This window comes from Anser brachyrhynchus (genome assembly GCF_964034855.1).
Source record: "Anser brachyrhynchus genome assembly, chromosome: 19".
Classification (NCBI taxonomy): domain Eukaryota; kingdom Metazoa; phylum Chordata; class Aves; order Anseriformes; family Anatidae; genus Anser; species Anser brachyrhynchus.
Window position 1 is genome coordinate 8,857,240 of NC_137712.1, and position 27,688 is coordinate 8,884,927.

Sequence of the window (27,688 nt, forward strand, 5' to 3'; positions counted from 1 at the left end):
CGGCTTGCCCCACCTGCCTCACAACAGGGCCTGTCTGTGTGAGTGCAGAAGCGGCCAGGCAAGGGGGGGACGCTGCTTGTCCCCCAGGAGGGAGGCTGCAAGGTGCGGGGGCCCCGTGGTGCTCCCCCAGCGCGCTCCTGACAGACAGCTGGAGATTTCCAGGCTGTTGCCTGCCACAAATGGTGAGATTTCTCCCCCCCCCCCCCCCCCCCTTCTGTTTATTGCACTTCAGAGGGAAAAGAAAGGAAACTTTTCTAGGTTTCAAAATAAACAAGGCCAGTCAACAGATCGGGAGGGGGGAGAGGAAAGGAAGCAGTTCAGGAGCCTTTGAACCAAAGTCTTAAACCAAAGTAGACGAACTCAGGCATTTGCCTCCCGTATGTGAGGCCAGCCAATAAGGAGGAAAAGTGCACTTCCAACGGGCATCTCACATTCCCCTGGTAAGAAGCATCAATATCTACAAAACCTCTTGAACCACGTGGATGTTTATGAGCATTTGGAGCTAACAAAAGGAGTCAAATAGCTCCGAAACAGGCTCTTATGAAAGGAGGTTTCCAAATGAGATCAGTCCCTCAGAGAAGATGCACTATTTCCCCGACCCTCCCAGCATCAAAAACCCAGCAGCTACTGCATTTTGTCCTTCCCCTCCTTAGAGGAGCAGAAGGAAGGTGATGCCTCTGCTAGGACGGTGCTCTCCTCGGAGCACAGATCTCTGCTCTGCCTCGAGGTCGTCTTAAGTCCCAGTGGCTAAAACAGCCTTTGGCTGGACGGCTTCCAGGGAAAGGGCGTGCAGCCCCAGGCTACAGCGTAGGACAGCCAGTTGACCTTGCATGAGATTAATCACTGGGTCAGTGGGACACTCACACAGCTCCTGGGAAAGGTTTCAGGTCCCAGCAGATAACCAGAGCATTTCACCACAATCACCACTCATCTCTTCCCCTCTCTGCGAGAGTCAGTGTCTGCCAAAAGGATTCAACTGGACAGACCTGCACGGGAATGTGGCCCAATGGCTTAGTCCCAGTTACTTCGCCTTCTCCTCGGATGATTCTTTGCTAGCAGAGACTATTAGAGCTACTCCAGCTAGGTTCAATCCTGCTAAATTTCATGGAGCTGGAAGCAGAGTATGCTGGGGAATGGGCCTTGATCACAGTCCTGGCTCCCCTTGCTGATTTTCCAAACCTGAATTCACAGCACAAGGCCTGTTTGTACCCTCAGGCTGCTGTTGTGCTGTGTGCGGTGTGGCAGGGCAGGAAAGGGGGAGTGGGTAGAGGGCTGGAAAATTGAGAAATTGGGGAGGATTCAGGTTGCTGGGCATCGCTTCTGCCTCTTGCAGTGCTAACAGACACAAAGGTGCAGGAGGGTGCTATGTTGAGCAATGAGATAAGAGATAAATCAATGAATAAAAAGCAAAGAGTGGTGTAGGCAGCACTGAGCCAGGAACCTGTTAACATGACCAGGATCCAATGGCATCAGCACGCACAAAAGGTGCAAAAAGAGGATGGCAGGACCACCTCTGACATGTGCTGGGGGAAGCCCTTGGGGCCTCTCCCTCTGCGACAGCACGTGAGCCCCATCCCTCCACACACCGCCAGGCCTCTGCAGCGACATGTGCAGGCCTCATGGCTCCCGGCTGCCCTCACACATCGGCTTCTGCAGCACAGCTGCCCTCCTGCTTGGCCGTGGTGCCTTGCCTGTGCTCCTGTCCCCATCCCATAAACGCAATTCAGCTCCAGCTGCAGTTTGGTGGCTGTGACTCCATCTGCCGCGAAGGGAGAGGAAGCCGGGATGCGCTCCCACAGTAGGTAACAAAGAGCCAAGAAAGCAAATCAAGCTGTCATTTTCTCCTTGTGAGGGAAGACCTAGTGCCTCCGGTCATGGCGCTTCCCTCTCCATTGTGGGACTGACACAATGATGTCAACCATTTGCGGGCTGCGGAGGGGATTAGGTTTCCCCAGGAGAGGCCTTGGAGAGCTCTCCTCCACCTTAGATGGGCCATGTGTCCCCCGGGGCTGGAGCATGGGGACTGGCATCCGCTGGCCTCGGCTAACTCTCTCCTCAGGCACTAAATGAACGTGGCAATTAACCATGAGCTGAACGTCGGGGTGGTGAGAGGACCAGACGCTGCTGACAAGGGAGGGGAGACGTGGATCTTGGTGGCTGTGGCCTCCTGTAGCTCCACACAGGGCAGGAGCCCCTGTGTTCCTGAGCACTCGGTCCCCACACTGCCATAAATCACCTCGCCGTGCCGTGACTCAGTTTCTCTGCCTGCAAAATGAGCCCAAAACTCGCAGGAAGAGTTGAGGGGAAGAAAGGAGGAAAGCTGCAAAGCCTAAAGGAAGAGGGACAGATTCTGGTTGCTCCCGGTATTTAAGGAGAATTCCCCTTGATGTCTTCAGGACATCCAAAATCCCAGGACTTGCCGTGTTTGGGTGCAAGGCATAGGGGAAAACATCACCAGCAGTGGGGCAGCATCCCCTGTCAGCCCCGCTGGTAGGCACAGCCAGGGCACGCAGACCCTTTTGAGGCTAACCAGGCATGCACGTGCTTGCAAAGCATTTGACACAAAGGCAAGGACCCAAACTCAGACAACCTAGGAAATTAGGTGTCGGCAGTCACTGGGAAAGAGCTGTCAAGCTGTCCTTCCGAGCCATTTCACTTTTTTCTCTCCACTGCCTTATAGTCAGTCTTGGCAGCTCTATCTATAGGTGTCTTCAGCAGCTCACTGCCCCTTGCACGCACACGGAAAATGGGAAATCATGGGCAGAGCAATGATTGCTCCGAACACGGCCTGCCACAGCCCAACAGACACACAAGAGATTTCAGGTGGCTTTTTTTTGTTCCTGCTGAACATGTTGATTTGGAAGACACTGCAAATTTGCCCTGATTTCAGCAATCTGTTTCAGACCAAGCAAAGCAACGCAGCCTCAATCAATTCTGAAAAAACACATTAATATTAAGACACTTTTCTAAACAAAGTATCTGCTGTTGTTGTTGTTCCTTTGAGAGGACACTTAATTTCTAAGTTTATTTCATTTATTAAACAAAAAGATTAAAAATGATTGGAAATTAAATATGAAGTTATGTTCAAACCAACATGGTTTTTCTCCAATTTTTTGGTTCACCAAAAATCACAGCAACAAAAAAATCACTTTGGTTAGCAGAAAACATTTTTTTTTTTAATTTGACAGAACTTCCAGCGAACCGAAAAATCAAGTGATTTGCACAGCTCTGCTCTAAACAACTCCCAGAGGAGGGATGGTTCCCTCTTCCCACTTTGCTTCCACAACAGCTGTTGCTTGAGCAGTCACACACAAATATATTTTTTTCTTGCCGGCTCTCCCTGTTTCATCTGTGCCTGTCCTCTCAAATATAGGCCCCACAGATAGGTTCTGCCTTTATCTACTGTTCATACTGCACTGATTTGTACGTTATTTGTGGCTGAAATTAAGTAACTAAAAGTGTTTCCTTTGTATTATTCAAGTACTTCAAGATCAACAAAGATTGCGCGTAAATGCAACCAGCTGGTCGCTTTGCTCATATGGCACAACAGCGAGCTGTCAGTGAACGTAAATAGAGACACTTATTATTAATGATACACAGCATATTGCCATGGGGACCTTCCCCTAAGGCATCCCAGTCTCCATCTCCCCAGGGTCTCCACTGGCAGCAGCTTTTCCCCCAGCGTGGGCTCCCTGCGAGGCACAGCTCCCCGTGGGTGACATCCTCTTATCTGAGGAGCGGAACGTGACGGATGTCTTACAGCTTCCAAAAAAATCCCCTCTGGCATGTCTTAGCATCGCCCCACCAGCCGCCTGCCCTGCAGGTCTGCCTTTCAGCCCGGTGCATGCACAGCCGCTGCTTGACAAGCAGAAAACCTTACACAACCCAGCCGGGCCCTGTCTGGGAGGACATAGCTCTGGGTCCCAAGGAGACAGAGAACAGAGCCATTCTCTGCAGGCCCCAAAAGGCTCCCCTCCATCTCCCAGTGGAAGTTTTCTGGCCCAAATCTCACCTTCAGAGCGTTTGTGGGTCAAACTTGTATCTACTCACAGCCTAAAGCTCCTGCAAGGTCCTCACCATCAGGGCAAACAAGGTCTTATTTACCACTGTACTCTTGGAAACTGATTTTGCCTCCATCCCTCACTCCCCTCATCTCCCCCTTTATTACTCTGTGTTTTCCCTGCTGCCTAATGAGCCCTCCAGAGACCTGCAGGTATAAAACTCGTTACAGCTCCCTCTGCGCACCCGCATCAATAAACGAAGGAGCACAGCAGAGAACTGGAGGGAAGCTGTCACTTTATTTCACCATGAATTACAAAACCACTTAAAAGTCTAGCACTCGGGAAAGGGCCAGTGAGAAATCGCCCCTAATGCAGAGATAGGGGTTTTCTTTATGTTTCATGCCAGAAACTTGGCAAAGCCCAGGCTTAGGCAGTAATATAATCTCGGCGTCTGGAGTGATTGGGAAGCTGGGACGGACACTGTGAGCTTGTCGTATTCTCTGGACTTATGTTCCTCATCCCTTTCCAGGATTTAGTCTATTGCTCCGTATGGCCCTGTATGAAATTGGGAAATATAAAGTGGTGGAGATTTTCAGAGCAGCTTGCTACCCACAGCCAAGGCCAGACTGAAAAAATCCCAAGCCCTGGGTACACATTTAGGCATGTGGTGAAGCAAATAGATCGCCAAAGCTGCTCCGTATATACTGGGGCTGTGCTGGCTGCCTGCTCTCTTACTAAATCTAGCTCGAGTGTGCAAAGCACAGGCTGCGGCAAAGCTAGGGCCAACTATATAAAGGCAGACGGTGTTTGCTCAAGCACTACCAGCAACCTGCACTCTGGTGGCATGTGATGGATGGGCCAGCACCTTCTGATATGCATCTGAGCACACCCAGGTAGGTGCCTACACCTGCAGAACCCCTGCCTGTGCACAAGCGCCTGTTTGCAGGCATTTCAGATCAGGAGGGCATGTTTATGTAGACGCATGAGGGTTTTCAGAAAGCGGTGGGTGTCTCCCACTGGTATCCCAGTGGAGACAGGAAACAAGCAGCTATTTGCTGCCAGCAGCATGCATGTGCGTGGCTGAGTGTGTGTGCAAGGTATTGTGTGTGGGCCTGAGTGTCCCCACAGGGGCAGATGGCACTGCCGTGTGCTGGAGGGCGCACGGAACAGCACGTCGCAAGCTGCCTGTGCCTTTGCAGGGCAGGAGGAAGAAGTGGTGACCTCTGGAAGGGGCTGTGCTGAGCAGGCAGCTCTTGCATGCCGGTAAATGGGCGGGGGGAGGACCCAGCCAGCTCTGCTGCTTCAGGAAACAAAATATCCTCTGTATCAGCTTCTTTTGTCATCTTAAAGCAGTGTCGAAAAATCCAGCCCTGCCACCTGAACTGTACTGAAGAGGAGGAAGAGAATAGGATCTGGCCGGTGCCTGTTCTCTCATTTTCCATCACGTTTTCCTGTGTAATGAATCACATTCCCACATCAGACCCTTGGAGGTGCTAGGTGGATCTGAGCACAGTGAACTGGGGCCTCTACCTTGAACAGATTTTCACTGGGAAAGCACAGAAAGAAAACAACTTCGAGAAAAAGGCACCACATTGCTAGAACAGCACACAAAGACACGACAAAAACCAGGAGTTCTTTTCTAAAGGGCAGAAGAGCCTTCCCCATAAACTCTCCTCACTGGATGAACCACAGGTAACACTGCTCGCTGCATGCAAACACGCAGCAAGGGATTAGTTAGTAAAATTGTCAGGCACTGACCTTCACTCTTTGAGGGTTCATCCAGTGTTGGATGTCTTGCACAGTCTCGTTCACACGCAGGAGGATGGGCTCATGACTGTGATCCAGACACGAGGTGGTACACTCCGCGCCTGCACACAAAATAGAGAGGATAAAGGTACAGCACCAAGGAAGCAGCTTCTTACCCTCTCAGCATCCTTCCAGCTGAAGGACAGGATTAGGGCTCATTTTTCCTAAATTGCAATTAGCAGTCAACCATAACTATCACATATCTTCTAGCCACACATGAAATGCTGAGTACAACCCTGCCTCTCAGCAGGAGACTGGGGGGGTGGGCAGATATTCCAGGGTCTTTTTATATGAGCTGCATATCTAGGTATTTCTCTGGCTATTAACTCCAGAAGGGGGGTCAGGTTTTGTTCTTTCAGATCACCAAGAAAATGTGGAAGTTTTTCCATTTCGACTGCTCTTTCAAGCAATGGGACTGATTAAGCTAAGGCTGCCGAACTCATCTCACCTATGACATGACATAATCCTCCCGCTTGATCTAGCAAATTTACAGACCTTCAATAATAATCTTTCAGGTGGTGGCCAAACCTAATGATACTGCAGGCGAGCTATCACCTAAGTCCCATAGTTGATAAGAAGTACACAGAGAGGTAATGATGGCTTTGTTCACACATAAACCTGGTTTTTCTCTGATTAACTGTCATGCCCAGTGGGAATCGTGTCCTTTCTTTATTAAAACATGCTGCGATACTCTGCGGCAATATCCCAGAGCCCTGTGGTGACACAACAGTAAGCCCTAGTGTGTTGGACCATTACCATTTCCCCCCTGGAAAATCACTCTTGAATGGCACAGCTGCTGCAAACATGTCATTAGGATTTCTGCACTCCAATCAGCGCTGGGGGAGGAATTAATCTCTGTGCTGGTTTGGAGAGCTGAACCTTTGGCTCAACACACACCTCAGCCTGGAAGGGCAGATTAGGTGTCTGAGAAATTACCGAAGGTGTGTGGGATTCACAGTGACCACGACTGGATGCTATTATTTTCCGCACCTGCTTCTGCCTTCTCGCGTCCTCTCGCGTGGAGGAGTCAGCGGGAGCAAAGCAGACCCTGCTTGGCCAGGGAGGCTCGGGGAGTGCCTGGGGTTTGTTTTGCTTCTCTAGTGCATGTGGTAGCGGCTCCATGGACCCCCTGGACAAGTGCCTGAAGACCTACTGCGAGCGAGTGGAAGGAGCACGCCTTCTCGGAAGGCCATCGATCAGGCTCCCGAAAACACCAAAAAGAGAAGAAAACCCCAACAACCTGATCCCGAAAGGTGGTGCTGGGTGAGCCTAACAAAGTGTGTGGTATGTCTCCATCTGCTGAGGATAAGAGCCAACGGCCGCTGTGCCCTCTGCGAGCTGTTCCTCATGCTCTCCAGGAGGATCCAGCCCATGATCCCACTGCCTCCAGGATAGCTGCATGGTCTTGTCCCAGGTACAGATCCACCAGACCCTGCATCTGGGCACGGGACCTGCAGCCAAGCTGGTAGGGCTGGGAGAGGATGGAGGGAAGGCAGGAGCCCACTGCCCAGGCAGCTGCAGGCCCTCCTGTTCCCAGCCCCAAGGCTCCCCTCTCCAGGCCAGAAATCTGGATTTCTCCCCTTGTAAAGCCCTGCCCAGCTCAGGCAGGTAACCTCATCTCAAGGGTAAAACGCCTTGCCACATTAAGAGTCGCCGCAGCCTGCTTGCTGCTTGCTCTCCTGCGCTCTGCCGCACTATTTACACTTAGAGCGAGGAGCGGGTCGGAATTGTTTTGATATATGATCTGTAATTGGCATCGTTACAGAGCGGTGATCTCATCCAGGTTGTGTTCTCCTCCCCAGGGAGGGAACACAAGGCGGCTCGTGGTCCCTCGCATGGCTGCGATATAATGAGGGAGCCGCAAAACGAGGAAATTTCTCCAAGTTCAAAGGGGCAGACGGGGGTGGGGGGCCTGGTGGGGGGCTGCAGGAAGGGGTCTGGTGGGGCTGCAGCCTGTGCAGCTCCCATTGCAACCCATGCAGCAGGGAGACTTTAAAAATGGGGGCTGAAAATACAATTTTGTGTATTTGCGGTATGGAAAGTATGTCTAGGTGACACAAAGAGAAGCTGAGCTCAGAAAGCACCCCAAAGCTCAGCACTCCCTGCAAAGTGACCAGACACCCCAGGTGGAAGGGCAAAACATCCTTAAACAAGCTCCTAAACAACTGCCATACCAAAGGGGATGCTCAGCTGGTCTTATATTCTTTCTGGAGTGATCTGAATGATCCTGCTGCTGTGCTTCCCTGCCAGTGTCCTGCCTTTTGGCATCTGAGGTGTGCGTGTGTATGCGGGATTGAAGGAGGGGGACATTACAAAATTGTAAGAGCAAGCTGAGGTGCAAGATCTCCCCTTATTTTAGGGCTGGATGTATCTTTGGTGCAGTCTGGCTTGCTGGCTGCCCCTTAAAACCAGCTGGCTGAGAAGGGACATGATGAAACTAGAAATGCCAGAAGGAGCAGGCAGTCAGCACGTTATGTGCCTCCTAGACTCTAGAGCATCATACTTCCTAAAAGCAGTTCCCTATAAATCTACCCATAGCAACCTCTCACTCAAGTAAAGGGCTCCATAGGAGAAGGTGACTTTGAGGACTGCAGACTCCTTCCTTCCTCCCTCTCAATCCCATCCTCCTCCTCATTCCCTTCACTGCTCCCTGCCGAGCTGCCTCCCCCGTGGCAGGTGGCCGGGGCTGATGCTCACAGACCTATTCCGTAGCCGCTGGAGCACTGCAGCTTCAGGTGGCTGTTGAGCTGCGTGGGCAGGGCGCACTGGCCCTGCATTTCCCTGCAGAGATGAAAGGAGCCGCTCCAGGTGCCATCCTTCCGGCAATGAATCACGTTGCTTCCACGGCCCTGGGAACGAGAGAAGGAGATAGCGAGGACGGTCACAAAAACAAGAGCAAGGACACCAAACAGGCTGAGAAGGGAGAATCGGGCAGAGCCAAAGTGGGAGCCAAGTTCTGGAGCTGGGACAGGCCCCAGTTGGGACTGCCAGCCCTGGTGGGCAAGGAGGGGTTTTCTTCTAAGCAATAAATAAAAGGGAGCCTGTGCCACATGCACACACATTCCTCTTCTGTGCAATGTGATGTCTGTACAAGGCCCTTGCATGGTCTCTACCTTAAAAAGGACGCACTCTAGCTGCAGTAAAGGTGCATTCACCCCATTTGCCCTCTTTCTTCTTGTTGAGAGGTCTGTGTTGACTGCAGACAAACCTTTCCCTCTTCCATTTTGTAACTAGTTGTATCATCTTTGTCTCAGAAAAGAAAGAATTCCCGATGGCCAGCTGAAGGAGGAAGGGAAGCGGGACACGAGCAGGGATGCTCAGCAGGGCAGAACATGCTCTTTAGAGCTTGGCTGCCTTGAATGACAGCAAACGAAGAGGCAGAGGCAGATATGCACAGAGGCAGGTGGAAAGGAGAAAAAAAATCCTCTGGTGTGGGAATGGGCAAGGAATGGAATATGACATTTCTCTTATAGCAAAGATTCTCTGTACAATACTGAAGAATGAATACCAGAGTCCAAGGGGAAATATCATGCCCTTTAGAAACAACAAAGGAGTGCACAGGCAATCTTTTGTCAGATCTATCCACATGGCATTGGAGATTTCTGCACAAGCTGTTCGGCAGGATCTGCAAGCCTAACTGCCACGGGATGATGTGGGACAATCAACAGGAGGATGCCTGGGGTGGCTCGGCTCCAAGCCTCCCACAGTGACCCTGCTCAGTGGGAGAAGCAGAGAGGATCTCTGCTTCTCCTTGCCCATTACACATACCAGGCATGTTGCCTGCAACCTACCCACCCTGCTCTGGGAGACTGTGCTGGATATCTCTGGGGATGTTTCAGTGGCTGTCTATGCTGGGATCCCAATCCCAGCAGGGATGCTTGAGTCTTGGGAGCTCTTCCCTAGGTCCCACACCACTTGTTGCAGAGGGATCTGCACAAGTCCCTGGTGCAGGTATGCACGATTGCAGTGCCTTCGGTGTTAGTGTTACATTTGATATCTTAATGCCTTTTTTTGCTCAGCTTTGTTGATGAACATAATATTCAGTGAGATACAAAGTGGTCTTATTGGCATACTGTGTGGGACCTGCATCCCCTTCTCTAGACATCTGGCCATTGCCAGGAGTAATAAGAAAATCATATGAAAGGATAATGGACCAGATGGACTCAGGGTGTGATCCAGTTTGGTGACTCAGCTAAGGGCCAGTTCTGCAGAGACTGATTAATTTAGATCTGACCGTTTACACAATTTGTGTGCAATATTCAGAAATGGAAGGCCCTTGCTCTGGGTGCTGGGGGAGGCACCTGCTTAAATGACCATTATGCTCCTGGTGATTAAGAGATGCCATATGCAGAGCTGAGTAATGATCTTTCAGCATGGTGACAAATTCAGGAAGATATTGCTAAGTGATAATTGAGCACAATTTGCTGTTTTAGCAAGTGTGGTGCACTTCCATTGCAATTTGCATGCCAGAGTTCTAAAGGTGAGCCATGAAACCTGATTTATGTTGCCAGAGTTGGCTCTGTTTGAGGGTACTATTGTGTAGTTTCTGCAATGTACTCAGAGATCCCAGGATATCCATTGCTATAGTAACATCCTGTCCATCATTCCCTGACCTGAAAAATCTCTTGTGAAAATCCCTGCTGGGTTTCTTGCTTGGATGCAACGTGCATTATCACCTTATATAGCTGAGAGAGACTTAGTGGGGTTTAATCCTTAAATAATTAACACCTCTCAAGTGGTTCTGCCTTGTGCCAGTTCTCCCTCTTTTTCTGTCTATTTTCTGGGATATCTGGAAATACCTTTCTCTGCAAATCCCTTTCTCGGGATGTTACCTGCTTCTTTGCTCAAGGTGCTTTCACAGCTGAAAAGTCACTACAATCTTCCTTTCAAAGAATAGAGACGTAGCTGTATCTCTCACTTTCTACAGCTTACCTAATTATTGCTTTAACCCTGACTCCACTGCCTGCCTCTCTTCACATCCAGCTCCTTTAAAAGCAAACGTAAAGCTCTCATACCTGTTGTCCCTCGTGGCCCCGGTTTCCCTGCACTGGCACTAATGGTGCAGTTAGTTTGACCCAGTGCACAAAGCCACAGATGCCATATCCCAGAGCTTCCCACCCAAACTGCACCCATGTGTGCATTTCACAAGACTTGAAACTTCACATAAACCTTATAAAAACAGATCTTCAGGTACTCTGATACAAAACCCCAGGCTCTACCTCCCATCTCCATGAAGTGGGCAGGACAACTTTGCAGGGAACGGGGCAGCAAGTGCAGTTTTCCAGTCTCAGAAACCTCAGTGCTGTTTCTTCCGTAGTTGCGGATTTTAACATTTGGAGCAGGTATTAGAGGTGTTTTTCCGATCACTGGCACTATGGAAGGTCTGATCCCTTTTTCAGGTGTCCTCAGAAATAGGACTAATATTAAAAGACCTTTGACAGAGTGCTCTGTTCTCTGCAGTGTGTATAGTAACAGCAGCTTCTACATCCCCACTTTCTCTTCCCAAACATATTAAGCAGTAGCACTTCTGGGAGAAGTTACTCATCTCACAAACTATAATTACCTCTGGTGAGGTAAACTAAACATTTCAAACATGATATTAAAGACCAGACCTTCTCGTATCAGTGAACACAGCTCCTACAAAGTCAAAGGCAACACGCTGATTTATGCTGGATAAGGATTTGACCTCTGATGCCTTGTCACACCTTTGCAGCCACAAAAACCATGGAAGTTTACAGACAGTTCACTTGAATAGTGATAATCCCTATAAATTATCTATGGCATACACATGGTGATAAAGGGAAAAAGAAATGGAGAGAAAACCAAGGTAAAACAGAAAGAACAAACAGGATGAGTGCATGTAGCTCATATCCTCCTTTCATTCATTACTCTTTATTTCCTCCTGTACTAATACAAGACCAGAAACCACATTTGATAATGCCTACCTAGATCAGAGAGCCACTGACACAGATTTTTCAGCTACTTACTTGTCTAGAAAACAGTAAGTCACTCATTGCTAGTCCTCTATGGGTAATAGTTAATACCATTACTATAGTCATAAAAATGATATTTCCAGGCTCTTCGAAGTCTCTCTCTTTTTGTACTTTAATTACATATTTCCCTTCTCCATCTCTCTGTTTCTGGTCTCACAAGAGCTCAAGGGAGTTATGGCACTTGGTCGTTCCAAGATCAAAGGCCTTAGGGAACATAAGATAAAAACACACCTTTATGGGCTGAGATGGTCTGGATAAGAGACTCACCGACTGATTGTCATCGTCTTCACACTTGATCCTGCACTCGCTGTTGAACTGGAAGCCATTGGAGCACTGGTAGAGCCCGTGAAACTTGGATGGTGGAGGGTCGCAGGTAACGGGCACGCAAGCGCCTGGCAGCCACGTGCCGTCTTGTGTGCACTGGATCTTAAAGGCTCGCCTTTCCGTGCGGAAAAAAAACAAGACCATTTACTGAGTGGCTGAGTCAGCCAAGAGCTTCTGAGCTCTGCTAGCAGGTTGCAGGGGATGGGTGTGCTTGAGCTTTTAACACTTGGGGAACAAGTTGTGAATCTGCGTCATGAGGTCTCCGAGAAAAAATAACGATTATTTGCAAAGCTAACATTCAGCCATCCAGCCTAAACTCAACTCCTTCGGCCTTGGACATGTCTCCCCGAAACACCACTTCCCAGGCTTGTGGGCTGTGGTTGGTTTGAAGTGGGTTTGTGCAGAGTCAGAAGTATATGACAGCACTAACCCTTTCCCGCAGAGTTTCAAAGGGGACTCCCCAGGCTGCATATCAAAGGCTGTTTCTAAGGTAAGCTCTGTTTTCTGAACACTGGCTACGATTTTCAAAGAAGCCTAAGGGAGTTAGGTGCCTATATCCCCTTGATATGCACACCTATCTGCGTGAAGGCAGCATTCAGAGGTATTCTCTGTTATAAACAGCCCATCCCTTTCCTAAAATCTGTTTAACCCATGGCTTTCTGAATCATGCTGGCTGCGTGGCATTACTATTGTACGTACTTCCTTGCTTTTCTGGAGGATCCAGGGACATGGTAACCTGGTTTGCATTTGTACTTGCAAAATGAGCCCACTTTGTGCTTATCTTCCCGGCAACGAGTAGTCTGGAGATCTGCATTAGGGACGATGGAGGGTGCTCGACACATCAGCTCGCACAGGGCTTCTGGAAAGGACCACAGCCCATCCTCCATGCAGGTCAAGTTGCTGTTGTTTCCTGAGAAGGACAGTGAGCAACATAACATTCAGCAGGACTGGTTGTTGTGGTGGTGTTTTTTTTTTTCACAAGTGTCATTACACCCATAATATATCAACAACCACCTCAGCTGGCTTGACAAATTTAACTGTGCATGTCCTGTATATTTTCTCTTTCTAGATGATGGTGTTAAATCATTAAGGACTCTTTTTTTTCTTTTTTTCTTTTTTTTTTTTCAGGAGACAATAGACAGACTTTATTTCAGGAAATGCTATAGCATAGGTGAAATCTCACTAGATTTGCATTTTGTGTGTGTGTGTGTGTTTTGTTTTTAATTCTGTTCCTTATTTTGTTCTTCTCTGAAAGAAAGCTTGCTTCATACATCAACGTCCTCCTCTCTAAAGCCATGGAGATATCCACGTTAAGACAGAGTGTTTGGAACCGTTCCATTCTTCATACTGCTTCTGTGTTATATCCCTTCCCTGAATCTCTCCTTCTTACTTCAATTTTGAGCCTTTTGGAGCAGCATCTGTTAATATTAGAGTCACTACTCCAACACAATGAGGAGACGTTATCAGCTGGGGACTCTCAGTCCGTGGGGACTACTGTGATAAATATGATTCATAATACTCATTAGAGACTCATTTTCCTTAGGAAGCTTTCTTGACCAGCACCTCAAAGGTAAAAGGTACAATAGATCTATTTGCCTCTGCTATGACCTAGTTGACTTCAGAAGGGTAAGCTAAAAGTAGCCTACTCTCAGTGTATTTTGTATTCTTTGTTATTTTATACTGTATGTTAAAAAGGAATAAGCTTTTCCTAAGAAACAAAACACCGCTATGAGCCACTAACCCTTCAAAAATCCCTAATACTCTATTGAAATCCTTGAGCATTGCTGCAGGAACTCTTCTCAACCCACAAGGCATATTTTCAGCAGTCAGCCAACTTCAGTGTTATCCAAAATAATACCGACAAACTGCTAGCCCTAGAGCAATTCCATCTCTTTGAGAGAGAAGGAAGAGAGCTGGGACATTGGCGCTGGAATTCAAAGAAGAAAACAAAAGGCTCTGGAGGGCTCAGGAAGGTATGTAGAGGAGCCCTCCTGCCCTATCCACAAAGATAAGAGAAGCTTCATTAAATCAGTACTGGCTTTCTCTCTCCCCTCCCCAGTTGCAGATGATTGCAGAGGTATTTTGTGCAGAAGGGAGCTCTTTTTCTAGAGCACCAGCATGCTCCTCTGCTCTGACTCATGCAGCAGCTCTGCAGACCAGCCGTGGTGATATCATACTGCCACTGCAATGTGATAAGCTGTGACATTACCAACAGTGGCTGTCATGACGTCAGTGATTGAATTAGGCATGAGTCATCCGAACACCATTTTCCAGAAGTTTAGTGGCAATATCTATTAGTCATCACCGATGGCATACACCAAACGGTGCCTTTAGCTTACAACTCACAGAATGTCTGGACAAAAGTGAAGTGATGCTAAACAAATAAGCTGCACCCCTGACTTTGTGCTAGTTATTAGCTTTTCAGCTACCCCTGCCAGCATCACCAGCTGAAGCTCTTCTTGGTCATGCCTTTACCCTCTGATGCTCTGCATGAAAATTGCCATTCATCTGCTTGGGGTAATTTTACATTCCTCCAATTTGATTAGCATCAGTTAATCTAGTGGAAGGTGTCCCTGTCCATGGCAGGGGGGTTGGAATTAGATGATCTTTAAGGTTCCTTCCAAACCAAACCATTCTATGATTCTATGATAATTATTTTAACTCCCCTCTCAATAAAATAAAATAAAATAAATAAAATAAAATAAAAAAATCCAGCTGTTTCCAATGAAAAACAGCCTCCCTGTTGAAGATGACCCTCTGAGTATATAAACAGAAAAAGGGAATTCTTTGGTAAAAATCTCCCCTTTGAACAGCCTTAGCTTTCACTGTGGGTTGGCTACTTGTGGTTACTCTCCCATGTCTGAGTTAAAAGAATTGAGCAATTTGGTTATATATGAAGAAATCAACATATCCTTTCACTGAAATGTGGAATACTTCACATGCCTCTTCTAAGATTTGCTGTGAATTCTAGCAGGAGAGGCGATACCACATATAGAAAACGAGTTTATACAGCAATTGTACCTGAGTCAACAACAGCAGTTAAGATTACTCCAGTGTGAGGTGACAGATTAATTTGGCTCTAATGTTCCCTCAAATTAACTATGATATCTTTTGTGCTTCCTGAGGACCAGATTAAAAAGGGTAATGTGACAGTAAGCAAAAGAGTGGATGGTGCTGAGAAGATGATGTGGATGCTACCAGAAAAGTAGCAGGGAAGAAGATGGAGGAGAAAAGGAAAGAATGCAGCAGAGTATGTTATTTTCAAGAAATAAAACTTGTAGAGACTCCTAAACAGGAAGAGAAGAGAAAGGTCAGAGGTAGAGCAAGACGAGTGTGGAAAAGGGGAGAGGTGATGGATGGATTACGAAAAGCAATGATGGGAGACCGTGTGACTGAGACATGGGACTGTCCAGTTTTCTCCCACCTTCCCAAATACATGGAGGAGGCATAGAAGGGAGACAGGCACAGAAAACAGAGAAGGCATAGGAAAAGATGAGAGAGTTCAATATGATTTATCCCCACGACTTTTCCATGTTTTGGTTGTATGGAAGTAATATTCAATATCGTTCCTGCCTAGCCAGCCATGATCAAGCAAAGGTCAGAGGAAGGTAATAAGAGAGATGCAAAGGAACTTAGCTTCTAATATAAATAAACCTTCCCTAGACTCTCATAATTCTTCATAGTTAAAATATCATGAATAATTCTAAAACAACAGCAATAGTAACATGTATTACTCGCAGCAGTCTGTTAGCCATGCAGCTATCCCCAGCTCGCTGCACAGACACCCCTCGATACCTTTCAGAAGAGCAGGAGGTCGGCAAGTGAAGGAGCATTTCTTGCCAAAGGTGGTCCCCTCGCTGCAGTTGAAGGTGGCTGGGTAGACATGATACTGGTCTGGGACACCACAGTCCACAGGCTCGCAGGTCACCTGCTTGTTCCACTTCCCATCTGTGCAAGTCATGGTGATGCTGGACTCCGTCTGGAATTAGACACAAGACTACAGCCACCACAGCCAGCAAAGGAGAGACCAAAACTGCTTAAAGCCTAGTTAACAACCATTAGTTTTGTGTCTCACAAGTCAAGCAAAATGAAACCTGATGACCACCATCATTATGTGGACAGCAGCTACTAAAAACATTGAGGCCACACAAGAAACAATGTCAGAGAACCAGTATGTATTTCTGCCACCAGCTGGGTGAGGGATCAGAGTGCTTCAATGTTAAAAGCACTACAAATAATCTGAACTTTTGTCTGCATCGCCTCCTGGGACGAGCCACGGAGCCTACTGCTCAGCCCCGTGACCGGAGAGGCGCATGCGAGCCTGAGCCGTTTGGAGCTGACAGCCATCCCTGATCCTCACCACCTTCGGCATGACACGGTCACCCCAAGCAGCCCCCATGTATTTCTGAGTCACCGAATTCACTCTGGGGTTTGAAGTGAAAGCCAACCTGGTGTGAAGCCGGCCGGGACTCGTGTCTGAGGCTCTCCCCAGAGGTGTCAGCGGCCCCTGGGAGGAGGCCTGGGCCTGGGCCTTGTCAGTGCCAAGAGAGTGGCCTGGGCTGTGGAGCCTTGTGCTGCTGCTTCGGCTGCTAGCACCAGAGTGCCTCAGGCCTCCAAAGGAAACCAGGGCCCTGCTCTGCTGGCGTGAGGGACATGCACGCTTGAGAGACAGACTTTTTCCTGGAGGATTTTGCAACGGACAGACCCCAAAGCATCTTGCCCATACGTTCACTTGGCATTTGGTCCAGAAACTCTTTATGAGAGGTCAAATACAGAATTAGCACCTGTGTTCTGACTTCCCCAATGCCCTAATACTGGCATAGCTACACAGAAGCTACAGTTCTCTGGATTTGAGGAATAATCCAAACAGTGAAGTAGACTGAAATCCTGAAGTGCTAGGAGGAGAGAAAGAGAGTCAGAAGTGGGGTGGGAAGGCGGGGGGCAAAGGAGCCACCTGTTCAAAGCTAAGACAAAGAATTTACTGGGTGACTGAAGGACAAACAGATGCTGGCAAAGAGAACAGAATAAACAACACATCCGCTTTCTAATTAGAAAGAGAAAATGATTACAGATTAGAGGTGAAGAATCTGAAAGCAGAACTCTTCCCCCCATACCAGAATAAAAAAGAAGGACTACAGAAAGTGAAATGTGAGAAACCCAAACACAAGATATTGTGGAAGGGGAAGATACCTGCAAGGAATCTGACCAAGTCATACAGCAGCACTCCTCTGCCCCCAGGGAATATTTTATTCAGGGCTGGTACGCTCACAGGAGATTTGCACCGCCAACCATTGATCTAGCTTTATAAAAGGAAGGGGAATTTTTCTAGCACACATCAAAGGGACCTGGATTCCCTTTTTGCAAAAACACCCTAATGGTTTCAACAGAAGTTCAGACCTGTCTCCCTTTGATATATGGTTGCATTCAGAATGGAAAAAGCAGTCCCAGAGCTGAGAAACTGGACACTTCCCAAGTGGGCACAAAACCCCTTTTCTAGACCATGCAGTTTATTTAAACAGGGAGCACTGCTGATGGAAAAAGTGTCTTTTCTACAAATTTAGAGTAGCGCATTTGGGGATTCACAGAGTGCTTAGGTGAAGTGACACTCCACGTTCTCATTCCCAGCCATTTTGCTCCCCACTGGCTACTAATTCTTTGTTGTTTATCAGATTATTTGCATGATGAAAAATGCATTTCTGTAGGTAGATGATGGCTTGAAGATGCCTGTGCTTCCAGGAAGTTGCTGTGTAATTCTGATGACCACAGGAGAAAGGATGAGAGCATATTTCCATGTCTTCATAATTCATACACATAGCAGCATCACCGCCACATTTGCACTCCAGGCTGGGCTGCTTCAGGAACCAGCAAAGCCTCAATTTCCCTTAGCAGATGCTGTCATCGACCAGAGCTCCAGCACTGTGGCTGCTGGGCACCTCAACAGCAGGAGGCTAAAACAAAACCAAGCTATTGATGACAGGGGCTATGCAAACATTAAGGAAAAGACGTGGGTCTTGCACTGTACCCTGCTGCATGCTGGCTCCACTCTGGGCACAGGACTTCAACTCCAAGAATTCACTTATTAGTCTTGGTGTGATCTAGTTTAGGAATAAATGATTGCTCCTTCTAGCTGATACCAGTTGCTGAAGCACAGTATGGTGCAGAAGGGAGTTTCCCTAATGACAGGGTTACACATCAGATGCTGCTCTACAGCAAACCAAATAAACAGCCCAAGTTCAGAATCCAGAATATAATTCAAAAATTGAAACAGAAGCAATATCTGTGCATGACAGCCACACCTTACAGAACACAAGAATGCTTAGCCCAAGCTAACACTTGGGAGGGCATGGTCTTTGTTAGCTGACAGCCTGCTGGAAATGCAGCGTGCCTGGGGCCACCCTCCTTGGAAGGGATCCCTTGTTACAGCTATACCACACTGCACTTTATTTCTGCCGCTGTTCTAGACCACGATGTCAAAAAAAATTACTCTCTTTCACTCCATTTTCAACTCTTTTTTTTTTTTTTCCTCTCCATGGTACTTTCCCAACAAAACCACTAACCAGAGTGGAAGAGTCACCTTCTTCCAGACCCACATGGCTTTTCCTCTTCCTGGCACACCGGCAGGGCCATTCTCCCACAGAGACGCATAGCCCATGTGGGTAAGACCCTGGCTTCTCAGCTTTTTCCAGTAATTTGCTCCACACCTGTATGATGGAAGCTGAGGTTTTCAAGGTCAGACATAATAATGAAACATTTCAGAACATGTCTATCACCCAGCAGCACAACTTCAAGGAACAGGAGTGCATGCATTTCTGCAGTGGAACATAACAGAGCCAGCTTCCCCACAATGCAGAGGACTAATGCCTTTAGTGCAGAGGACAACAGAAATTATTGCAGATCACACCGCTTTACAGCTTCTCCTTCTAGCAGTGTCCCACCTGAGGGTGGGCTCATTGCAGTGCCTGGGTGCAGGACCCCAGGCTGCTTTGCAGGACTCAGCTCACCCCAGCACCTTGCCAGACCATGGGGTATTTCCAATTAACTCAGCCTGAGCAGCTCTGCCTTCGGATCCAGCATTGGGTCTTTGTGGCAGCATCTGCGCCTGCCTTTGCAGATCTCCTGTCCAAAGCCTGAACGGGCACGTGCCCGTTTCGCCTGTCTGATCTGACAAGGTCACCCAGCTCACAGCAGTCCACATGAAGCACTTGGTTTTCTCATCTGGTTTATTAGCTGTCACTTTGGGCACTTTGTGCTGCTTTGACTGGCATCACAGTAACCGCTTCCCTTCATGTTCTGCCTTCCAAAAGAGGCTTACGCAAGGAGGGAGGGCGGACAAGAAGGAGAAAATAATAAAAAAAAAAGGTAAAGTGAGCAATACAGTGAAGAGGATGCAAACTTTAACAAATCTGGTGTCAGAAAGATTTGTTTCTTGGGACTTTTAACAGCTTGGGAGAATTCACGTCTCCTTCCTGCTGCCCAAGATCCCAGTCGGCTCCTTCTTCAAGCGATGCTTCACGTGTGAAGTTTCCTCTCCTTAAAAATGAACAGCTGTGCCCTCCCCTCTAAGTATTCTTCCACTTCTGCCCACTACTGTGCCTCTAATTGAACCCACATGAGCCGTGCTTTCTTTTCCTGGCATGATTGATGATGCCTTTGCACAACATTAGGGAGCTGCTGGGTTTTAAATAACACCTCTTGACCAGAGCAGCAGTGGTGGTAGCTTCAAGGAGAGATGACAACAAGTAACTGAATGAGCAGGGCTTTCAGTGAAGGACAAGGGGGAGGAAGGCAATGAAAGACAAAGGGGGAATGGGGGAGAAAAGAAGAAAGAGCAATGGAGTTGTCAGGGGGGTGGGAGGACATTGGGGGAAAATGAAAACATCCCGAGATCTTCTTTGTGAAAAAAGATACATGATGGCTTTGGCCCCATCAATATGCAAGCCCATTTTTTTTGTTGCTTAAGTCCCTAAATGACGATGAGAGAGAGCCCAAGAGAGAGTAAACAGCTCTGCTTTGTTTTTTTTTTTTTTTTTTTTTAAAAAAAAAAAAGCAAACAGCTTCTCCTGCACATGGTGCTGATGTTTTTAGGGTTTGGTGATTTTATGGAGTTTAACAGGATTGGGAACAGGAACTTCTCAGAGAGCAAAGATGAATGAAGTTTTTGACCTAAGACTTATTAAAATGGTGGCTTCAAGAAGAGACAGAGGCCAAAAAGTGCAGGAACTGTCAGGATGATTTTCAAAAAACCCTTAGATGTAAAAGGCTGATTTGAAATGTGACTTGTGCCCCTACATCTCTGAGGTGCTTTTGAAAAGTTTGCTTTTAATTTTCTGTTCATCTTTTTTCTCTGCCTTCCAGTGAAATACAGAAGACAAATGTGGTTCAGATGCTAAACCAGGGCATGTTCACTGGTGTGTAAGTCATCCCCACCAACATGTAGTGGTCATGGGCCACTGATGTTCAGCCTGCTCTTTGAGACCTTGCTCCTCACCTCAGTCCCCTTCTTACCCACGAGTGTGAAACATTAGCATGTGCAAAGCCACCTTCCTTCATCCTCCTCGTGCAGCCCTCTGGACTGAAAGCTAAGTGAGAAAAAAGTAGCTCTAGTCCCTCAAATCAGTCAATCACGACAAATATCCAACAGAATGACAACAGTGAAATAACCAACAGCTTTGTGCAAAGCTCCTCAATCACAGAATGAAGTCCCTCCAACCACAGATAACAATCTACATGTCCTAGCTCATCTCCAAACACTTCTGTTCAGAAGACCTGAAGCTGGGAAGCATTTGTGGACGGAGCACAATATAATTCAGTACAATGCAATACAAAGAATCCAAACCATGGATTCCAGACTTACTCAGATAATTAATTTCCTGCATGCATGTTCCACAGGTTCTGGCTAAAAGCACCTGACACAAAGAAATTAAACAGGATGATATCGAAAGAAACTGTCCTTTCCTATTCAACAAATCTCTGAAGCACACGCATAAACTCCTAAAGCACGTGTTTGAAGTGCTCTGCTGAACATGGATATTTTTAAGATGCTTCACTCCTTCCCTGCACAGCACAGAGCAAACAAATCCATAGGCCTCACGGTTTTTATTGGGAGAAAAAAAGTTGACAAAAAGTGCAATAGATCAGGATGAGAGGAAGCATGCTGTAATAAGCAGTGAATCACATTAGCTGGGGGTGCTAAAATCCTCCACTCCTGTCATATGAATCTGATCAAGGCTCTGAAACCAAACTTCTCTGAGCAAAACCAAATACAGTTGGCTGAGCTTCCCCCAAAGGTACTTTTTGCGTTTAAATAACAGAGCGCTGGTGAAACATGTTTAGGCTGTTTTATTTGGGTTTGGATTCCTGTGTGCTCAATGTACAGCTCCCTTCCAACTATTTCCTGGTTCAGCCATTCAGGCTCGTTTGAGAACTTGTTTTCTGTTCTGTAAAAATGCTCAGCTGGAGCTGGGGTTCTGGTGCTGATGCCAATTAGGATGGAAGAGGCCCAGCTCTCGGGGTCCTGTATTTGTTTTGTAATTGAGTTGAAAGGGCTGACTCATTCCCCTCCTCTCTGTCTCCCCCCTCTGCGAGCTCATGAAGAACACAATATTTCACAAATACAGACAGGCTGCTGAGAGTGCCTGCCTGCCCCCAGCCCCAGATGTGAGCGCTGCCCCGAAAACAGGCAGAAAGGTGCCGGTGGAGGCCACCACCACCCTGTCACGACACGAGCCAGCACTGCTAGAGCAGAAAGCACAAACTGGGGTGCCTTCAGCACACCCCCATATCCCATGCACCTCACTCCAAGCAGCATGCTGAGCCTGGACCATGCTACATGCACTCTTTGTCCACCTCTCCGAGGGCAAAGGACACACATTTTCTCAATGTTTAAGAAAACCGGTAGTTCTCCTGCACGTCCCACTCTCTGCAACATGACAGGCTGCATTTGTGGGACTGGATTATTATTGCATAGGGTAGGTAAGACAGGTAGCACAACCCAAGTCACTGGGTGGGTTTTTGATGCTTTGGTTGGAAGAAAAAAGGTTTAGACTCTTCTCCCCCTGGGGGATATCATGCATTTCTGCAGTGTCAGAGCATGGCTGGAAGCAGACGGACTGCAATGCTGCAAAGGAGTTAAGATATCATTAGCCCCAACACTAGGAATAAACACGAGGAACTTTGCCCAGAAACTGGTTGTGTAAAAAACAAACACCCCACCTCCAAAAAAACAACCCAAGAAACCCTGTTTGGCTGAGTAGAGCCAGTGAGATCAGAGAAGGCCTAAACACACATTTAAACATTTTGGGTTGAAAATCTCTAGGTTTGGGCAACACGTAAGATTTGCTGACTGTCAGTACCTCTTTGCACAGTCAGACGGCTCCTATTCTGAAAAGAAGTATTTGGATAAGGTCCTGTCCCAAGGCTGAGCTGAGATTTTGGGCTTTCGGCTGGATTATTTCTCCACTTCTCCACCCCCATTTGCTCATCCCTCTTTTGTGGGTCACACAAAACCAGCAGGACAAACCTGGCTCTTGCTGAGATCATCGTCTCGCTGGACTTGCAAAATGTAGCCTGTCTTGCAGCTCACGTTGCACTGGGCACCATCGTACCACCCGCCACCGGTGCAGTTCAGCAGCGCGTTCTTGATCTCCAGCTTTTGGCAGTCAGTGGCTTCGCAGGAGTAGTGGACACAGCTGGATGGGAGACAAGAAGTGGCATTTGAATTCAGTTCCTGTAATTCATTGAGAAAGAGCAGCTGGTCTGACTGACAAAGCCGTCACTTGCCAGGCAGCAGGTAAATGGATTGCACACCGACTGCGGGTCAGCCAAGTGCTCGTCACCCACGAGCACACCCTTTAGCTTTGTCTTCGGAAGAACTGGGACAGTGGTAACGGTGATGACAATGAAAGCAAATTATGGGTCTTGTGGCAAAAAGGAAGAGCCTGCCAAGTCTGCAGAATTACTTTCTGTTCTGCAATATTCACAGAGGAGAAACAACACGAACAACAGCACTGTGGCCATCCTACTCCTGTACCAACACGCATCTGTCCATCCCACGAGAGCAATCTCCCTCCAAGAGCAGTCCTTATACCCCATCCAATTTAAAATCTCTGCTGAATTCAGGAGTGCCTTATATTGCTAGTGATAAGTGTGTGTGCATGTGTGTACGTGTGAGGACGGGTTTCTCTTATCTTTGAGAAACTCGATAGCAATCAACACATTCATCTTATTCCACTTCACGAGGAACACCAAACATCAGTTGTGTAGCTGTGTTGATAAGCTCTTATCAAGCTCAGCAGAATGCTGTCATTTCAGATCTCTCCGGCTGCTGTCCTGCCATCCATAAAATGTTTCCCTGGATGGAAACTCACTGCTCTCCCTACAGTGAATTATTCTAACATTTAGCATAACTTGTAAAAAGAGGTTTTGGTTTTATTTTTGTAGACGCAGAGATGTCTAGTAGACACAAAATCTTTCACCACTTCTGATGACCTGAGTCAAACATTATAGCACATGGTCAAATGTGAGTGTGGGAACAGTCCCTTAGCTAAAGGGCAATGAAAACGCTGAGAGTCTTAAAGCACGTACAAAGATGTTTTGCTGTATTCAAGGCAAAGTTTCTGGGGCTAAAGATTCCTACAAAGCAATATGCCTCTGCTGAAAGGAAAACTAAATTTAAATTAAATACAGTTAAATTCGGAGGAGGGTCAACCTTGATTTAATTCATCATCTGTGTGGGTAGGGAATAACCTGAAACACCAGAAGTTATAGAAGGAAGAGAAAGCAATGCATCAATAAACATATTTTGAAATGGATTTCAAGTAAGATATTCCCGTCTCCTAGAAAAAAAGGTTAAAGCCACCAAAAACCCGTCCACCTTAACTAAGCACAGGACTTAGCATGTACCTGATGTTTTGCTGTGTTCAAAGCACTGTGCAGACATTATCTAATTAATTTTCATGACACCCTTGTGAGACACCTGGGCTGGTGTTGTTATCCCCATGTTACTGATGGAGAAGCACATCTGCACATGTCTCTGCTTGGCTGTATATCAGATTAAACGACAGTATTATGTCCTTCTACAACTCATTTCTCTGTCCCAGACTAGCACTATACGGGAAGTGCCCACTGCTTGTAATTTAAGGTTGCTTGTTCAGTGGCGGCCCTTCCCCAGAGCTTGATGGCCTATAAATAACTTTCACATTCAAACAGATCCTTGTTTTCTCATCTTGCACAAAATATTGCTGCTGATGGGACTGAGGAAGAAGAATGCTGCCTCTACATTGGCCAACTCAATGTCATCGTATAGAAGTAGCACACTGTCTACCAGCAGTACAACTGAAAAGTGATGCTCATCACAGAATATGCTGATCCTGCCTACAGCAGGATCCCCCCCTACCAAGGGTTTCATGCATGTTTTCCAGTCCCTGCAACTCACAGCCTGACCTACATATTTAAACTGCCATCAATTTCACTTTTCACTCACTGATCAATAGGTCTGTGGACAAGACGGGAAGAATAAATGGAGGGCGCATCCTAGTGCCCAGTTGGTCTTCTCTTGCAGACAGATGTAGAGGGAGAGCATAAACAATGAATGATGCCACGTTGAATCCTCACTACATATCCCAATTCCATCTGCACATGACGGCTCAGCACTATTTCATTCCCCTCAGTTTTTCAGACAGTGAAGCTGCCATATGAGTTCCTTCCATGCCAGCACTCCAGAGACAAGGAAGTTGACTCATTGAGGTAAAAAATGAACACCATTGCCAAGCCATTCTCAGAAGCACATATTGTGAACCTTGACTGCCATTGCAAAACATGAAAAATCTGAAAACTTTTTTTGCGCAAAACTTGGAAAAATTAAATAATAGAAGATCTATTTCATTTAATATCTTATGTGAACCAGTGTTCAACACATTGAAGAAGCACTGAATTCAGCCTTGAATGGCTTCACAGGGAAGGATGAGCCTAAGAAAACCTGTGCAATTTGCACAAAGGGAAATCTGGAGCAACATCACAGCAATAAATGGCATTGCCTTTCATTTCCATCAACATAAAGGAGAGAAAGAATCCGGTTTCTGGAGTTCAGATCAGGACACCAGATGAACAAGCCTGGGCTTAAAAGTCCTACACAACTGAAACGCCACAGACAAAGGCATTAAGAAACACTTATTGTGATGTTCTTCTTTCTGTTTACAAGTCCCCTTGTGGTCTTCTTAAATGGCCAGGGAACATTTTTAGCCACCCCCTCCAGGCTCCAGATTATGCCTCGGTTAGCAGATCATCTGGGCAGCTCTCTCTGTCTGTAACTCTATATGAATGACTTCAGTGACAAACAATACAACCATTCACTTTTTGTAAAAAAACAACCACTGCCACCAAATGTTTCCAATTTAAATATTTCTGGTTCTCTAGCTACTGGTTCCAATTTGGTATCAGCTACTGTCAGCCATAAATCCCAATGAATTTTGAAGTCACGATCCTGAACTGAGTTCTGCAAATGCAGAATTATGGAGAAATGAATATCTCCAAGTAGGAAATTTAGACAAAGAACCCATCACATCCATATTACAGAACTGTGGGTTACAGAAGCTCTTGCATGGGTACTGCCATTTAACAGCGGTTAATCATCACATGTTCCAGAAACTATGCATTCCTTGGGACAGAAACAATATGGAGTATCTGAGAATGAAATCACTTCTATAACTTATGTTGCTTCCTGGCATGGGACAGCATATCCCATTTTTCTTGCAATCAGAATTGTGTGACTTCATCAAAACTGCCTACTTGAAGTAAGTCATCCTGACTCCCCAAATGCACCTGGGAATTGCTTGCAAGATTATGATCTGCCCTGGACAAAAGCTAGGCAAGTGCATGTATCATTAATTGGTATAGATAAGAATCAAGTGTCGGTGCCTGGGATATTCTCTGACATTGCTTATTTTACTAGATCCACCTCATGATTCACCTGTTCCTCTCCTTGCTCTAGTAACGTATGATTCCCTAAAACAACATTTTTGCACCAAGCTGAGTGCAAGAAACAGAGAATTTCTTGCACACTTTCCACTGCCTGCACTGCGTTAAAAACATAGATCAAGGCAGACCATTTCAATGATGTAAAAAGCCCTGAGCAGAGTTAGTTTCACATGTAGGCTGAAGTTCTGAGCCAGTTCTTACTTTATTCAAATCCATTCTGCCCATCCCTAATCTAAATGAGCTCAGTCATTAGCCTCTAAATCTTTATTTCTCTGTGCCAATATTGGCCCCAGTTCAGCAAGGCACTTAAATATGTGCTTAACTTCAAAAGCACGGTTAAGTCCCACTGATAGATTTGACTACAGGGGGATGTAAGCAAATAGCTAAGGGCTTTGCTAAATTGGGGTCTTGGTGACACAATCCTAGAAACATTTGTATTTTAACATGTTTATAGAAAATTGTAACAATTAAGTGGAACTCTTCCTTCCTCACATAAAAACAAACCAGCACTTCCTCCTTCGAAAAGCTTACAGCAGCCAAACATTTTTTTTCTTAACCCTGGGGTCAAGCACTTTTCCAAGAACTCATCTTAACACAGTGCCCTAATTATTTGTTTCCTTAGCGACTGCCCTGACACATATATATGCATAGGTGAGCATAAAAGCATAAAGCATACACTTATGGATGAGATGACTCCAACCATTGCCTAGTTCATATCGGAAAAACTTCCTTTTCCTCAGTTCAGGCCAGCCTGGGCTGCAGATCTGAAGCATCCTTAAGTTTTATTCTACGTTACCGTACAAACAATACATGCACATGTGGCCTTCTGATGGTGTTTCTAACAGATGTATCCTTACAGTGGGCTTATCCTCTCTGTCTGTAGGGAGGTCTGTAAAGACAAGAGCAGGTTTTCTCTCTCTAATCCACACACAGACGTACCATTCGGAAAAGCAAAGGCTGCCAGTCACATTACTTCTTGTAGCTTCAGAAATAAAAAAGGTATGAACTGCAAACTTGGCAATGAACTTGTCTTCTTTGGATTTCAGATGAAATAAATTGGTCTCCATGTACTAACATAAAAACTCAAAAGAAATCTACCCAAATCCTTGGGGAAAGGTGGGGACTGGTGAAGCCATGCTGACCGTGCCACTGGAAGAAGGATCAGACCCTTTCCCTTTGCATGCTTGCCTTCAAATCTGGTTCACAAGGGTGACCAACAGAGTGGCCTCACCACCATTATGGCCCCCTCAGCAACCTCAGTGCAGTTACTATTGAATCCGACCCCAAGAATGATCCCAACAAAACCTAAACCCAAACCAAGAGGGTCAGGAGAGCACGCAACCCCTGAGATTTACAGAAAACACCTGGTCCAGCCCCAGGTGAGCTGTGGGAAAGGAGAGGCGGGGCAGTGCTCATGGGGGCACTGGCTCTGCCCTTGGCCCTGGGGGCTCCCGGTGCACCCCACTGCACGAGCCATCCCGCCCGCAGGCCCTACGGAGCCGACAAGGCCTCAGAGCCCCGCGCACGCTCCCAGCGTGGAGGCAGGGCCGGGTGCCTGCGCGCTGCCCGCCCCGCCGGTCCCCCTTCCAG

General features: G+C 47.0%; 1 protein-coding gene across 12 annotated transcripts in view; it reads right to left on the bottom strand.

Moving 5' to 3' along the window:
• PAPPA (pappalysin 1) overlaps window positions 1-27,688 on the bottom strand; it is a 370,091-nt gene that overhangs the window by 22,524 nt on the left and 319,879 nt on the right. For all 12 annotated transcript variants that reach the window (XM_080561611.1, XM_080561609.1, XM_080561610.1 and 9 more), the window contains 6 exons: window positions 22,644-22,812; window positions 15,920-16,103; window positions 12,824-13,034; window positions 12,068-12,239; window positions 8,509-8,656; window positions 5,760-5,869 (listed from right to left, as the gene is read on the bottom strand). In XM_080561611.1, the coding sequence (XP_080417737.1) occupies window positions 5,760-5,869; window positions 8,509-8,656; window positions 12,068-12,239; window positions 12,824-13,034; window positions 15,920-16,103; window positions 22,644-22,812 (994 nt within the window). The remainder of the gene's footprint in view (window positions 1-5,759; window positions 5,870-8,508; window positions 8,657-12,067; window positions 12,240-12,823; window positions 13,035-15,919; window positions 16,104-22,643; window positions 22,813-27,688) is intronic.